This window comes from Amphiura filiformis, chromosome 14 (assembly GCF_039555335.1).
Source record: "Amphiura filiformis chromosome 14, Afil_fr2py, whole genome shotgun sequence".
In the NCBI taxonomy this organism is placed as follows: Eukaryota; Metazoa; Echinodermata; class Ophiuroidea; order Amphilepidida; family Amphiuridae; genus Amphiura; species Amphiura filiformis.
In genome coordinates this window covers 45,770,503-45,788,544 of record NC_092641.1, presented here as the reverse complement: position 1 = coordinate 45,788,544, position 18,042 = coordinate 45,770,503, and the positions used below count along the sequence as shown (strand labels likewise).

The window sequence follows — 18,042 nt, the reverse complement described above, 5'->3', positions numbered from 1 at the left end:
TGCTACAAGGCTAACCCGATGGTTGCATGCAGGAAGGTCGTAAATACTTTGTTACTGCTATGCACTTATGTCAGTCTTGCATTCAACGAGAAGTAAATGATCCATTGCAGCTCGGGTACAACATTACTAATGATTAATTGCAGATATTAAAGACAAACCGGTAATGATTTTTGTATGGCTATGTTGGATGGGGTCTCGATTGCAGTCGAAAGTCAGCAATAGCGCTTTTCATGGCTCATGAAATGGCTCAGGCAAATATTGTAATTTGATACAAGCGCATATGTTGCTAATGCAAGCAACTCCACCGAACGTGACTCAGGTTGGTGCTTTAGATGTGTTACGCCCAATTTATTTTATGCAACCATAATGGGCCGCAATACGCTAAACCCTAAACCTAACCTTAACACTAACCCTAACCCTAAGAGTTGGTGTATTGCGGCCCACTATGGTTGAAGAAAAAAAATAAACGTCCCGTAAGCCGTACTGTGTTATGAACATCGCGCATAGGCAATGTTAGGCGTTCGATCGAAATAATTAAACGACTTTTCAGTCATTTTATTCAATCTCGGTTTTTGTCACTACTACAGAAGTTTTATGCAGGTTATATTAGTTTACTAAAGTACATTACAATCGTGTAAACACAGATTAAAAAAAATTGAGGGCATCCTCCTCAGTAAATGTTACAATATGGCTCTAAGTCGGGGAAAGCACTCAGACAACTTGGCCATTTTGCCATCTTTGAAATGGATCAAATATTTGTTTTTAGCGCAGTGATCCACAAGGATCAGCACACTTTACAGTATGCTGTAAATATACATGGAAGAACATATGGAGTAAAGAAATGTTAAGGTATCAGTAAAATATAATCGGGGAAAATGATTAGTTGGGGGAGTCGAAGCTGCTACTAGGAACTACCAATTGGCATCTTTCATTATATTGCATAGAGCTGAACACGTGCAATTCCACCATGATTTTCTGTAGTTACCTGCCCTGGGTAATAACGGCTTATGGGAGTAGTTTAATTGGGTTGCCGTTACAACTCAATGCGTAGTACAGCCCAATGGGATCAAGAAACACCCGAGGTACATTTTTGATCCCGATCCCAAAATCCCTAGCGCAACCGGTTATCTATTACATGGTAGTGTGGCTATACTAGCAAATATTAGTATTTTGGTATGATGCACGAGATTAGACACTTTTCAGAAATTTTAAGAGTGGCTTAACCTCGATTGTCACAATAGTTTTTGCAAAATGGACTGTTCTAAGTACAGCTTGTAAACGTCTCTTGAGTACCGTTCCGTAGGTATGAAGTGCCATAAGTTGTCATCAGAACCCTCGCATGAAAACCCAGTAAACACAAAACGTTTTGGACATCGCAAAAGGTTTAAATGTCGGGTTATATAAAGAGAATATAAAGTGTATAAAAATGTTTTCATAACGTTCAAAAATATTTGTTGATAACCTACTGCAAATATTCTAACATAATGTTATTTTTAAAAGTGTTGACAAAATGTTTGGGACAAAAGTGTTTGCAAAATGTATTTTACAATAACATTTTTAAAACATTTTAAAAATATTATTTTAGTGTGTTTTCATAGAAAACGTTTCAAAATATTTTATTAACCGTTATGTAACCCGACATTCAAAACGCTTTTACCTAAACCTAAACCCAAAATATAATCTGCTTAAAACGTTTCAAAGAGTAGATGCAGGTTGATCCACTTACATGATATGAGGGCTAAGAGGTTTACACACGCGTTTTGAAACAATAGTAGCTCAACAAGTAGCTGGATGGATTGCCAATCAGAGTACCCCACTCAATCAATTTAGATTGTCGCCGAACATACCATATCTGGACATCTTCTCGTAATCTCTACGGATTGCCACATTGTTAACTTGAATCCATACATACTTAGATATTGAGAACCAATCAGAGGAAACGTTAGACAAATGCGAACCATGCATTGGTTGTGTATAATGCACGGGCGCGTACTTCACGTACTACACGCAATGTTTTCTGACGCGTTCATTCTTGCGGGTTGATGCATTGTATATTACTTGGTTTTTGCAACATATTTAGTGTCATTTTTGTAATAGGTTAATATATGCATATCGCTTATTTCTCGAGAAATTGTATAAAATAAATGCTCTTGTACTGATATGTTGATGTGTATAATGCACGAGCTCCGCGCATCAACATCTAGGTACGCGTGCATTATTTTGTACAATGTCACTCCCAACAAGTGATACGCATTTACTAACCTATAAATGGTTTACTCCTTAGTACAGAATAACCAGAATATCACATTTGTTTAATTATGAAATTACGTGAGGCTATGAGAACAACCTGCCGATTATCAATTGGACCAATCAGCAACATTGTTAGAATAATTTCACCACGCAAAAAATTGGGGTGAATTATGTGCAAAGCTCCATTCTGATTGGTGATTAAAGTGAAGATATCATGTAATTGACCAATCAGAGGCAATGTTAGATCGGCAGGTAGTGCTCAGGGGGTTAATTAATAGCGGTTAGTTTCGCGCAAATATTGACCCTACCGTTATAAAATAAATCGTTCTTGTGTGACCAAAAAGGAAACCGCGCTGAATTAATGTGAAAAAACTTAAGGATCAGTTACCTGATATGAAAGTTAAAGTCATCATAACTTATCACATCAGAGTTAAATACAACGACCCTGGGGAGAACGCTAGCTTTAGTTAATCATTAAACACCGTGTTTATATATTCATTGGAGCTGTTACCAATACCGGGTAACATTGCAATGGTTTCAAGCTATTTTGCCACATCATTCATGTTGTGCCAAATTCCACACCAACCTTCTGTGCAGGGGTATCGAATTATGCTGGTTTCATACTTTCTGCTGTTTGTCGTTGAGCGGCGTGTCGCTTCATCATGCCGCTTGCACTTGTCTGTAGCGGCATGACTCTGAAAGCCAATGTTACCGCTCAGCACCGCTCTAAAATCGTATTTTGTTCTCATACATCAGTGCGGCACCGCTCCGAGTTGATTTGAATTCAACTCCCAGCGATGCTGCCGCTTGGGCAAAGCGGTGGAGTGATCGATATATCGGCTTGCCGCTGGTCACCGCTAGCATTTCTGGTGCGACTGCGCAGTAAAGCAAAATCATCTTCAGAGCGGCAAGTGGAAGGAAAGTATGAAACCAGCATTAAAGCAGACGACAAAAGTTCTTCTTTGATCGCGGGCTTTTCACCCTCAAATAAATGTTATTTAAAATAGTGTAAATATTAGAGAAAAAATAGAACGTGCTCAAAAGTACTTAAGGAATGGCTATATAAGTAGGTAGGAATTAATCACGTAATATTTGGTTAAAATTATTTGAGAGAGCCGGTGGTAATTGACCACCTGCAATAGGTTGCATGAACTTACGCATTCTCTGGTACGAGGAAAGATAATGTTCATAATTTTGAAATTGTAAAGTATTTCATAGCTATACTTGTTACATGTTTTATATGGATACTAAAATTTGGAAAGTATTTTTAAACTAAGCTTTATGAATAAGTGGGTGTATTTATTGACATGCCCTATATAAAAGCATGTAATGTTTTAAAGTCTGAGGATATTGTTGGTTTAGCCACCGGGTGTCAGTGGACTCCCCCAGGGATTATGCGCGGACTGTGTGATTGATAGCCCTGCATTGCAATACCGAATTGGTAACAAACGACCGTGACAAATATTACAGTTTTTTAGACATGCCGGGGCCAATAGCATTTCGTTCGGTCTATCGCTTCCTGTCCAAGTTAGTATGATGGGAGTGTGTGAAATGCCGCACAATTAAAGGACTAACTCTTATTGTCAATTAGTCATTCAAACGCTTATATTAGCCTATAGATGAACGACGAATACGGCAGTAAATGTGAAAACTCTTTCTTGGTACAAATCAAAAGCAAATAGGACATGGTTGAGTTACCGTACATTCAATTTTAAGTCGATTTTACAAGCCAAATAATCGAGAAAATATGGGACATGTAAAAAAAGTCGAAAGTATATAATCCGTCCTTTATTGGTATTTAAAGCCATGTTATAACATTTCCTGTAAAATCAGATTAGTATTTATTTTCCATCAAATGTTAGCTTTTACTGTCAGATATGTCCCCTTTTAATTTTAAGCCGAACAAGTGAGGTAAAGCAAAGAAAATGGGAATTTACTACTATTACTTGTAATACGGTGCGACCCTCTGATGTGTGTGTCCCGCACCCAGTGTACGTACCATGTTATGTGTTATGAACATCGCATACGTGTTCGATTAGTATTTGCATCGTAATAATAAAACGACGGTTCCTGCGTTTTATTCAAAATCTCCGATTTTGACAAAACTACAGCACCTAAAGTCTTGATTTTTGCAGAGTATCTTTGTTTACTAAAATACACTACAATCGTGTAAAAAACAGAATTTAAATTTTTTTGAGGGCGTTCTCCTCAGCAAATGTTATAATATGACTTTAAGAGACGGTTAGAAGTCGGCCAAGATTCTTCGGAAGTGTTTTTAAACACTTCCGAAGAATCTTAAAAGTACTGCGCCAAAAAAGTACCCGAACACTAAAAACAGTAGCCATATCTTAAAGAATCTAAATCTAAATTGCAAAAATATAGCAGTCGATAGATGGAGAATTTTGTTCTGCGTACTTTTATACCTTATTCGGTACGATTTTATTCCACTAAGCTATACTCAGTTGAAAGACAAATAGTCGAGTTTCAAATCTGACAAATTTTGATATTTCCTCCTTCAAGGCAATTTATGCTACTTATTGTTACGGGTTCAATAAAGCCTAACGGATGAACGCTCTCTCCTTTGTGATCAATATCTGAGTGCTTCAATTCCGTCACTTTTGAAAAACTCTTGAAAAATTGCTAGTATAAGTTAGGAAATTAAGTTGTATCGTACCGAATGAGGTATCAAAATACGCAGAACAAAAATGCTCTATGTATCGACTACTTTATTTTGTAATTTAGTTTTATTGTCTTTAAGAAATGGCTTTTGTTTAACACACTATGGACAATTGAAAACCAATAGGCCTAAATAGTACGTGTGCAATAGTGAAAGGCTATACTTACAGTATGAAGTCACAGAGTTAATTGGCACAGGTTACAGTTTTCACTTTTAATATGTATGTGCGTGTTAAAATTTTGTTTAGGGCCCGGGTATGGTATATTAAACCCATACCCAAACCCTAATCTTAACCCTCACTTGAATATAATCGTTTTGTGAGAATGCTTAATAGTACAACCCCGGTGTACAAAATCTGTAATTAAGCTGAAATAAACGATTGTCTGTAAAATGTAACACCCTGATTCCATGTGCTCTGTTAGTGACGCTTCCTTTCATGATTGACTAATACTGTTACTTTAATTGACCAATCAGTCAAAGGTATCCTTGTGATCTATTGAAATGTCATCTTTTAAAACTATGTGATAATTTACGTGATTAATAAGCCTAATATGATTATTATCCGAGTAAGTTCATAACCTCGGATAAATTTTAGACATTTATTTTCACCGTTTGAATAAAGGCGTTCCCCCTCCCACACACTTCAAGACGGATTGACGCTAATGATCAAATATTGTGGCATACTTCTCTCACTATGTCATAGTCCAATAACGCAATTAAACAATCATAGTGCAAAATTTGACTTCATGTTGCAGAGTATGAGTTTTGTACCCAAATTTTCAAAGGTCATTCAATGAATATACAAATGTTTTGGGGTTAAAGAACTGTGCACTATTAGATGCGAATGTTTTGGATCAATCAAGCATAAACTACATCACATGAACGGAAGGCCCTTTTTCGAGTTATAGTTACCATCTATTTACAAATTATATACTCGCGAGTCGTGATGTTGACACATTTCAATTAACCCGTTGACTCAGACATGCATTCTATTGTTGGTAAACAAACTTGCTTTTGAATAAGATGGAGATCAAGTGGGTCCAGTGTTTGTCAGGATTGATTTGTATAATGTATACGTAGTTCACATGACAAAAACTACGAATGTTAAAGTCATTTATACACACTGTAAATTCAAAATTACTCAATGTTGAGTAAGAAGGGAACATATTTTAATCAATATTGAATTCCATTTGACTCATTGAGTTGCCCTGTTTCCGTTTTACGCAACAAGTAATTTTCTTATTTATTTTATTATTTAGAGTGTATGCAAGAGAGGTCTGTATATTACATTTAGTATCTATGCCCAGAGATATGGCCAAAGTGATTATAATAAAAATAAAAATGTCTTAGGCGATTACCTGTACACAAGGTACCCAAGCTTGTCAACATGATTAATTAGAGCACATTAGAAATTAATTAATGATAACAATGGCTGAAGTATTTTTAAAAGTTCAAAGAATCTTCATTAAGCTATGGGCCTCAATGATATCTCTACGAAGGCAAAGTTCAATAACCTGCAATCAATAAGCATAGCTAGAAAATTAACCTCAAGTTCTGAAGTATGAGTTTTTCTTCCCAGTTAAGGTCATTCTATGCATGTAGAAGCCTACTATGCTGTGTACTGACATGTTTGAGATCCGCCATAAATACTGCAAGTGCAACATAATATTTCAGGGAATATGAAAGATAACCATAGTGCACCATGAGCAGGTAAAATTAATATTTATTTGCATTATGTACCCAGTAAACATAGTACGTATGGACAATCAAGCGTAATGTTGCACATGTACTAGAGTATTTTATAAGGGCTCGGATAGCGACGTTTTTACGTATTTTTTTGTGGGACCTGAGAGCAAAACAGACCTATCCAATTTCATTTTGAAAACGAGGATATCAAATAAAATAAACGTTGCTATTCGATTCCTTAAATATAGCATACTATCTAATTGCCCCGGGGGAGGCACTCCCTATCTGAAATGGCAGGGATGTGCCTTGGCCATGTTAAAAGTAGGGGGCATTCAGGTCAAATGTACAATTACAAAAATATGGGGTCATTCAGTACACAACCTGAATAAAAATGGGGTCATTCGGTATGAAACTTTGAAAAAAGGATGGTCATTGGGGTAACAAAAAGTAAAATGGGAGTCATTGAGTACAGGATTGCCAAAAGAGTATCATTAAGTACACATAACGAATAAGTGCCAAACTGCGTAAAAACAACTTGGCCACCTTGGAAATGTGAAAAATCTCATTTTTTCTGGAGGAGAACACAAATACCACCTCAATTTGGGAATTAAAAAGGGGGTCATTGGGTATAGCAGGAAATAGAAAAAGGGGGTCATTGAGTACATGAATTTTTTTAAAGGGGGTCATTGGGTAATAGTTAGGACCATACACAAAAAAGGGGGTCATTGGGTACAAGCCGGTTTGAAAAAGGGGGTCTATCCCGAGGCACATGATGCATATCTGTCATGGAAGAGCCCCCCGGGCTAATTGCATAACATATTTTTTTAAATATAGAAACTGTGGCTTTAAACCATTCTCGCGTGACTATCGTATGTTCATGATAATTGAGACGATGTGTTTAATTGAATCTAACGTTAAGACGAGATCTTCTTCTTAATATTGTGAAATGCATTCCTTAGTAGCTAAGTATTTTCACATCAATGTTTAGACAGTGTCTATGAAACTGTCTTCCAGACTACTTGCATACACGCTACTTCATTGTATACGTATCAGACACATATATATGATGTAGGCTAGTTAACAGCAAAGAGGCCCCAATTCTAACACAAAGAACAGTTCTTTAATTTGGAACTATATACATATAGACCTATACAATGGCATCCTATTCACAAAATAGATGACAACAAGCACCAGGTTTACCTTTTTGGGGGCACGGTAGCAGGCCAACATTTGGAGGCCGCAAACTCACCATGTGCACTCAAGTTTTGGTTTACGTATAAGATCAACAATGGTGGCGGAAGCATTAACATTTAGAGGGAGACGAAAGCATATGTGACATGATCTGGTCCCTGGGGGCCAAAGGCGGCAAATTTGAAATCGAGATAAAGGCAAAAATATGGAATAAAAACAATAAAATACATAAGAAAATAGACGTCAGAACTTTAGAACCAAGTATGCTAGACCTGTGGTGTTTTATCTGTATATGATGGCGTAATGTTTGTTTATGGTAATAATTATTGTAACTCAGTTTTCAAAAATGCCTCCTTGGCACCCATGGAGCAGATCGTGTCATATTATGTTCCAGTTTTACAACGACATTTGCGCGAAAATTTTAAATTTCAGACTATTTTTATAGCCCGAAATTAAGGGGAAGTTTGCTATGTAAAGGGATTGTGTAATTTTACCCTATTTTGGCGTTTTTGGGCTTAAAAAGTCAGATGTACATAGCAATTTCGGGGCTCTTCTGGCCCAATGGTAAATCCGGCTCTGATGACATCTACGGTATTTTTAATTTGATTGGTCACATATTATTATGATAACTAACGTATAAACATAGATATGACCTTTCTTGAGTCATTGAGTGTGCAAATAGAATGTTACATATGATAATTGTATGAACTTTGAAATAACAATGTCGTTATAATATGCGAGTGTGTACAGGATTTGGAACTTTTAAATTTTGATTAAGTAATAGAAAATCCGATGTAAGACAATCGTTTATTTCAATTTATACAGAACATACCGTGGACCCTAAAGAGTATGTCGCCCACAAAAGAATCATATCCTTTGTTATGACGTCCAAGTCCCGGGTTCAAGTAAGGTTTTTAAACCTTAAAAGATTAGGGTTTGCAACACGCACAAATATAAGAGCGGAAACTGTAATCTGCTAATTACAAGGTCATTTTGAAATTCATTCTTTTCCTATTGAGTTTGATACATGTGGTGTCATGGTGTCATGTCCTTTGCGAGTTCTTGCCTCGGCACATTATGCCAATTAACTCTATGACTTCTTCCTGGAGTAGCCTTGCACCGTTGCACACTATTTATTGCTTTTCAATTGTCCATAGTGTATTAAAGAGCAAAGAGGTACCGAGAGTGTGTAATATAACGACTTAATATTATGTTTTGACCACTACCTTGTACGTGCTCTAAAACGTTAAGATATTAAGCATGCTTAAGTCGTGTTCACACAGTCGGATATAAGTGAGTTATTACCGGTATTTAATAAGCGAATTATAACCGGTATTAGTGATTGATTACCGGTATTAAGTGACTTAAATCCGACTGTGTGAACACGACAGAGGGACATCGTACATTGCACATATTGTAGTTACACTAAAGCGTATCATCTACACATACATGACATAAGGCCAAGTAAAATAAAAAACATGTTTCACGTCCGAGTTTTGAAAAAAGGAGGAAGAGGGGGCTTTTTATTTTTTATTTTTTATCGCAAAATCGGTGTAAATACCCATAATTAGAGCTGTTTTAGCGCACCCAAAAATGCCTGTAAAAAGGAGGAGGCCTCTTTTTATTTGTTGTTCTGAGAGATAGGCCCCTCTAATTATCACAAAGGTGTTTCTTGATTATCAGCAAGGCTATACAAAGCATCTCTACTTCCTAGACATAGAAAAGTTATGACTGAATTTCAAAAAATAAAAATATAATTGAAGAAACCTCAAAAAAGGAAGCGGGAGGGACGTGAACATGTTTTTTATTTTTATTTGGCCTAACGAACGAACATCGGTCTGATCGTAAGTTTTTATCGTAGTCTTTATATTTGTAGGATTACAGCTGCTATACAATAGTAATTATAACATATCTAAATTTGACTTTCATCATCGCCACAATAACTTCATGAAATATGAACGCTTGTTTTCACTGTTTTCCGAGAGATTATCCTATTTTGCAAGAAAATCTCGTGGGAAACGTAATTTGTACATTTCAAAACCTATCGTAGAGTTATATGGGGAGTACAATGAACAGGATTTTGCACCAAAAAATTCGGTTAAGGATATACGAGGTATTGTTGGTCGAAGCAGCAACCGGCCCAATTTTCATTATCTGCATCAATATATTATTGAAAAATAACACTTCTGTGTATTGCAAAAGTTCATTCTACAAATCATATGCTTTGAAAACTTGCTTAATTTATTATTGTTAATGAGTTATGTACATTTTACAAAAGTGTTGTTGTTTCAGCCCTCTTTACAACATAACTCAAGAACCACATGACCTACAAAAGTGTACCTGTGATATTTGAATAAAGCTCACTACCATTCGCTCATACCATTGTTTTGGCTGCTTCGACCAACAATACATCGTATATCCTTAGGCCGATGAAATTACTTATACATACATACATACAAACATACATATAAGAATTTATATTGCGCTTGATCATAAAATACCAAAGCGCATTACAAGAGACTTAAGCTACAATAGACTTACGCTACAAAAACATGCAAATGGAATATAAACAAAAACAATATTATGCAACAGAAAATTGTCATTGCAGCTTAATTACATAACACACGTTGTAGAATTATCATTTTTTGACAGGCACAAAAGGATGATATAGTTACGAAGTTAAGATTAGGTGTTGGGTAAGAACTGAATACGATACCTAAACGATATAACACACACAAACATGTAATCTGCAATTGAAATTTCAGTTTGAAATACCTTCATTCAGTTTTCCTGTTGAATTGCTTGTGTCATGGATGTCATGTCCTTTGTGAGTTCTTGCCTCGGCACATTATGCCAATTAACTCTGTGACTTCATCCCGTGAGTAGTCCTGCACCATTGCACACTATTTATTGGTTTTCAATTGTCCATAGTGTATTAAAGAGCGATATAGCACATAGGGTGTGTAACATAACGACATCCTACTTATGTTTTGAACGCTATATCTTGCACGTGCTTCAAACGTAAAAGTTATTAAGAATATTCAGAGAGGAAAAGCGTATTTCGCACTTATTTTGCTTCGAATTTAAAGGCATTAAGCCCATTCAGATAGGAACTGACTGTTGATTTCGTATTGAACTTGTCTCAGAGCCATCACAACATTGGGATGCCACAATGTGGAAAAACAACTACCAGTACCAGCTACTTTACAAAGCTTTGTTTGAAAATGTCGACTAAATATCAAGACAAGAAATTGAAAAGATCCAATTGCTCTTTATTTCAAGATATGCTGAAAACAATTGAGATTATTGGAAAGGATAGGTTCAAGATTACATTTAGGTATGATGCACGTTTCACATGTTTAACACACTCATTATGTTTGAAATCCCTTCATTCATTTCTTTTCCTATTGAATTTGCAAGTATCACTTGAAATGTCCTTGGTGAGTTCTTACATTATGCCAATTAACTCTGGGACTTCATCCCCTGAGTAGCCTTGCACCATTGCACGCTATTTAGTGGTTTTCAATTGTCCATAGTGTATTAAAGAGCAATGTAGCACATATGTTGTGTAATATAACGACTTTCTACTTATGTTTTTAACGCTTTATCTTGTACGTGCTTTAAATGTAAAAGTATTAAGAATATTAAGAGAGGAAAACAATTCGCACTTATTTTGCTTCGAATTTAATGGAATTAAGCATATATTCAGACTACTTTTTTGTATATAACCTGCTACATGTGAAACTTAAGGATAGTTTTAACACAGCTAATAGTGCAGTTATTCTGCACAGCAAACATGATTCGACCTTTGCAGTACTTAAACCTGATTAACAGGAAATTACTCCAGCAAAATCAATCGATAAAGTCTAGTCCATCCTCCACATTGAATGTTGGACTGTACTTATGCCCAAATATGGCACTTGGCAATCAATAATCACCCACTTGAAATGCCCTGGCTCGCTCCACTGACCAAAGTTATGGACAGATATGGGAGTTGTTTTTGCTGTTATTTGTAACTTACATATCAGGGAGGTACGAACATTTGCAGATGCCCCACCTACTCAGTACTGCTACTCTTCTACTGCTAGAAGCACCGCACAGCAGTCCCTCATCCAGTTGCTGAACAGGCTTTTGATGAGAACATGCATAGAAGTAGAAGTTAGCCTACATGTAATATATACATTATTCTTGATTGACATCAAGTACAGAAAATATCCGTCAAGTGGTTTAGCTTTAATGCCCTTCGGAAGAGAGCGGTCCACAAGTGAGTGATAGTCACTAAAAGTTGCATTCGATTTACACAGGGAATTTTGCAGGCCATGCGTGCCCTTTCTTACTAAATCACCAAAGTTCAAATATTTCCAAACATCTAAATTGGTAAAAATTTAGGACATGTTACAAAACTATATTTTCTAGAATTTCAGAGAGTGCAAAACATATTGGCCTGTTATTTTTTACACAGTGACGTTAACTAGGCAATGCCCTATACCTATAACATACACTGTTTGTAGAGGTCACGCGTCAATGGTGAGAGTGTTGTGTATTGTGTATAGGAAAATGAACAGTAACTGCAGTATATCAGAGCCATCACACCATTGGGATGTCACAGTGTGGAAAAGAAGTACCAGTTACTTTCCCAGGAAACACAAAAATGTTCTTAAAACCTTTATTCAAAACGTTTTAATAACATATAAATATTGGGTTATATAAAGGTCATGATAACGTAGCAAGTTAAATACGAAACCAGTGTTTTATATAATGAAGAACACATCAAAAAATCATCAAAAAATCACTGATATATGGGGGTTTGCAACAAAATCAGTTTTTGGTGGGATGCTTGTGTAGGATGAGCATCCCGCTAAAAACTGCTTTTGTTGCAAAACACCTTATATCAGTGATTATTTTGATGATTTTTGATAATTCTCAAAATTAGGCAAGTGGATGTAAGGGGTTTTGAAACAAAGCTCTTCATATGTAAAAAGGTGGGGTTTTTAACGTTATTGTAAAATATTTTGTCAACACTTAAATACCATTCTTTTTAGAATATTTTGAACGTTTTATACACGTTATATAAACCGACAAAGGTTACAAAGGTATGTTTGCAAATGTCGACTAAATATCAAGAAATTGAAAAGATCTAATTGCTCTTTATTCTCCTATGTCATTTCGAGATATGATGAAAGCAACTGTAGTTATTATTGGAAAGGATAGGTTCAAGATTACATTTAGGTAAAGATTATGATATTTCCCACGCATTAGGTTTGAAATTTCTTCATTCATTTCTTTTCCTATTGAATTGGCAAGTATCACGGTTGTCATGTCCTTGGTGAGTTCTTACTTAGGCACATTATGCCAATTAACTTCATCCCGTGAGTAGCTTTGCACCATTGCACGTTATTTATTGGTTTTCAATTGCCCATAGTGTATTAAAGAGCAGAGGGACACAGGTAGTGTGTAATATAGCGACTTCATACTTATGGTTTGAACACTCACTTATACGTGCTTTAAACTTAAAGTTATTTATAGTCTGTTCAGTAAATTGTGGAGCATGACCTGCACCACATTGCACGGATTGCACATAAATAGGGCAAAGGTAATGGTGTCAACTTATGGTAGAATATACTTTAAATGGAACATGACTTTGGAAAGGGTGTATAGGACAACAAATGGTAATAAATAAATACATACACTTTGGTATCATATAGCGCATTTTCCAAAGGATTTAAAGCGCTGTAATTTCGTATCAGATCCATCAATTAGGCCGGTTGCAGCCGACCCAACCTATCCGCACTTATATTGTAACATCCACCAATTATCTATGCAGCTCCCCAAATTCGATTGGATGAATGAAATTTTCGAATACGGTAGACACATTGGTGCTAGACATTCGAAATTAGCTTTACATTGATATAAATATTACAATCTCTGTTTCTTGTATGCACGGTAATAAACAAACTCAGTAAGGGACTAGATCAAAAGTCGACCGGCGGTTGACCGCCGGTTCCGTTCGGTTTCTATTGTTCTAAACAATGGAAATCGGACGGAACCGGGCCGCACGGTCGAGTTTTGATTTCATTCTTAACAGAGTTGAGGAATCCTTTGTTTTCTATTGTTTCCTGAGAAGTTCAATGGACCGCATCTCAAAACAAGGTCTATCGACGTTACAGCCCATTCGTGGTGGATGGTCGCATATAAAAGACCAATGCTATTTAATTTTAGTAAAATTCCCCAAATTACTCTTTTCAAACATTTTTCGCCCCTTAATGGTATTTAGCATGTTCAGATAGGGCCATGTCTTTATAGTGGGTGGTAGACCATGATGTTTAATTATACGTCATGGTAAGTTCTGGACATTGTGCTGGACATTAATCAATTGCTGGACACATTAAGACACATTAAGACAACATGGTTTAAGGCTAGGAACATTAACCGTACTGTGGTTTATAAACATTTGCTTTTTTTCGATCACATCCGAAATCATAAATTTGACTATGATTTAAGACTTTTATATTGTTAAATCTCTCTAAATGCACAAGCAAGACTAACTACCAATCTTACATTACTTTTAAGAATATCCCAGAAACCAGTTCACATAATGGTGTTCTATTTTACATGGAATGATATAGTGCATCCATCGTGAAATCATATCTTACTAAGTGGCAATCAAAGAACAAATTTGGAGACTCGAACTAGAAATTCTACCCCGAGTGTATATCGTTATTTTGATAGTTCACACAGTTTACATTACCATAATGGTATTACCTTACCGAAACCATTGAGAACACACGCAACGTTGTGTATAATATTTGATATAAGTCGCTATATTTTAACAAGATGAAAATGAATGTGTATATCTTACGGAACTAGGTGTTAAACCTCTGACTGGTGTAGATAGCTATAGTGGTTTGAATACTTAATGGGAGAACGTCATCCATATCTTATACGTGACGGGAAGGGTCCCTATGGGGATCCTGCCGTTGGCATATACGCAGAGACAACTCGAGACTAAATTAAAGTGCGTTAGGCCTCTTTCATTAATATTTCATCGTTAATCGTTCGTTACTGTTCAGAGTTAATCGTCATCACAAAATTACTGTAGTTGATTTAACACTGGACGTAAAGCCTGGAGTCCTATATCGAGAAAAATCAATGAATTATGGGCTAAACGTGGTATTTTATGTCAAACATTCGTGGCTTAATTCAGATTAATTTGACGTTTATTAGTAGTTTATGACAAATTGTCAATTTTAGTGTAGTTTCATAATGAATAATTGATCTTACATCCAGGCAGACCCTCTAAGATGTTGCAATATTTATCAGTGAATGCTTAACATAGTGACATATTTGTGACGAAATAAACGCCATCAAAAGTTTGAGGAGACGTGGATGATATACATTTGACCTATTAATGATTTATTAGGAGGTGTATTTATAATGAAGGTAATGTAATGTTAACATCCATCCTCTTTTATGACATTTTTCAGCAGATATCCACGAAATAAGATTAGTCTCAAAATTTCAGTTGATGATATTTTAACGATATCTTTGCTAATTGAATTAATCAGCAAGAAAGGTTTCGTACATAAACATTTTTGCCAGAGGTTTCCAGTGATATAAAAAAATTACCTTTTAAACGTCTTGGATTGCTTTATTATGTTAAGGGGAGCATAGATAAGCAGTTCGAATTTAGGAGTAAGTCGTAAGTATCAAACGTTTCTGTCAAACAGATTTGAAATTGATATACAAGGTAAATAAAAGACCTTGCAAGTGAAACTAGTCTTGCTATACAATCGTTTACACTGTTGATAATTTTATGCTGGAGAGCGTTATTATAAAAATCTTTCAAATATCTTAGACAAAGGATTAGATCTTTCAACGAATAATAATTATGGGTCGCGACGCTATTAATGTCCTCTTCGGTGGGCTTGGAACCAAAAAAAAAGGAAGCAATACCGTAAAAACTTGATAGTTAGCATGTGTGCTTACTATCGAGCGCTATTAAAACATGCAAACATGAAGAGCCTCATCCACAAAAGTGTAAAGGGTTTTGAGCAAATTATCAATACATATAGGTATATACGAACTAGTAAACCTGCAAATGTGTGTCTCAACCCCATTAGCTCAGTTGGTATAGCGCCGGACTTTGATACAATTTCATGTTTTCAAAAGCGTTCGATAGTAAGCACATATGCTAAGTATCGAGTTTTTACGGTATAGGATCTTGAATAAGTTCTGGTATGGTGCAGCATCCTATTTGTTGTATATAGGATATTTCTAGGGTTGAGAGCCAGAAAGCCTCAACTCACAATCACCTGCTCCCACAAAATGAGCATAAAGTCGTCAGGGCACTATAGGAGATACAGTCCTTTAATCATCACAACATTCAATAGAAAACAACAAACATTGTGGAGGAAATATTGATTTTTGAAGACCAAAGCAAGGAGCCAACTTAATGCTCATTTTGTGAGAGCTGGTCATAGTGAGTTACGGCTTTCAAGTTCGGAACCTTTGATTTGTGCTTTTAATTATCAAAACTTAGGCTACAAGTAGATTGCAAGATAATATCGCTAGTTTGATGATAAGATCAATATTCAGCGTAGAAGTGACGTAGTTAATCGGATTAACTACCATAGCAATAGAGGAATACATTATTATAACTATATCGCCCTGCACTACAATGTTCACTCGACACCTATGCATTAAACCATAGATTTCAAAGAACAGGGATAAAGACCTGTATCGTAATTTTATAGAATATGCATATTATGCTGATCACTCGCATCTGTTAGAGTACAATCTGCTTGTAGTGCAGGGCGATCTATTCAAACATTGTATTGCTCTATTGCTATGGTAGTTAATTCGATTATGACGTCACTTCAACGGCAAATTGGTCACGAATCCGTTCATTATAGACATTGGTCTACTCAATGGCAACATGGACTTGTTAAGGAAACATACCAGATAGTGAATATCAATATCATGTTAACATTTTTGTGAAAATTATAAATTAGCAATCTTACATTAGTAAGTGTAATATCTTGCTTGCTGATATTACAATATCTATATTATAATAATTAGACATAATGACAGATAAATTAATTTTGTATCTTCTCAGGTATAAGCAAGGAATTTGTTGCCACGCAAGCAACAAAGAACCAAGTCGTCGTAGGCTCAACTACTTTTACTTTAACTGAAGAAGTACAACAATGTATGGACATCATGAATAGGCAAATACCACCTGTCTCGAATCCAGGATCGTTCGTGTCAAAATGTGTCAACGATCAACGTACCACTACATCAGGTTTGTTAGGTGTGTCAAGCTGAATTTATACTAAGTGCTGAGCGATTAGCGATTAATTTTTGACCAATGGAGTAGCGCGTTTTCTGTTACGTTGGGAAGTTCTCTACGTCATCGGTCAAAGGGCAAAAGTATAAATTCAGCTTTACGCTATATTACATAATATTTTATCTTTTTCTTATATACCATGCCTCTTTTCTGGGGTGACGGTGCACACTGTCATCTACGTGGACGGTACGAACTGGAATTCGGCGAGTTAAATCCGATATTCAACCTGGATATCCGAATAGCACTATTACAGAAATACTCTCTAGAATGGTTCATTAGGAATACAAGAAAACTGTTTTTGGAAAAGAGAAATTATTTGGGTACAAGTGTAATTAAGATCCAATCTCACAAATTTGAGTAAGAACTGTAGTTTTGTTTAGAATTATATGATGATGATGATGATGATGATGACGACGACACAATAATGATGATGGCGATATTGGTGTGATGATTATGATGGCACAACGATGATGATGCTAATGTTATGATGATGATGATGACGAAAAGCAACTTCGGCTTAAGAACAGAACAGAATAGAATATATATTATAGTTTAAATTAAACCTAGTAGAGGTAACACTAGCTGCAAAATCTTTGATTTAAAAGATACTAATCAACATAATTGTTCCGATATTTTTGCAGCTCCAGGTCAACCCAGGTTTGTTGACTCTGATATCAAGAAAATCAGGGCATCAGAGGGAGACAGCGTAGTACTACCATGTGCTGTGATCGATCGGCGTAATCATTCTATTGAATGGGCTAAAACGCGGAACTGTAAGTACATACATATGACTATTCCATTGTGAAATACATACACCTGCCCCACATACATAACCTCAATCACATGAGGTGAAGATTGTAAAAGGAATCACCCATTTAGGTAACCTCATTTG

General features: G+C 36.0%; 1 protein-coding gene across 2 annotated transcripts in view; it reads left to right on the top strand.

Moving 5' to 3' along the window:
- The window catches only part of LOC140170183 (neural cell adhesion molecule 1-like), a 126,498-nt gene that overhangs the window by 87,438 nt on the left and 21,018 nt on the right, over window positions 1–18,042 (top strand). For both annotated transcript variants that reach the window (XM_072193511.1, XM_072193512.1), the window contains exons 2-3: window positions 16,920–17,105; window positions 17,792–17,923. In XM_072193511.1, coding sequence (XP_072049612.1) covers window positions 16,920–17,105; window positions 17,792–17,923 — 318 coding nt within the window. The remainder of the gene's footprint in view (window positions 1–16,919; window positions 17,106–17,791; window positions 17,924–18,042) is intronic.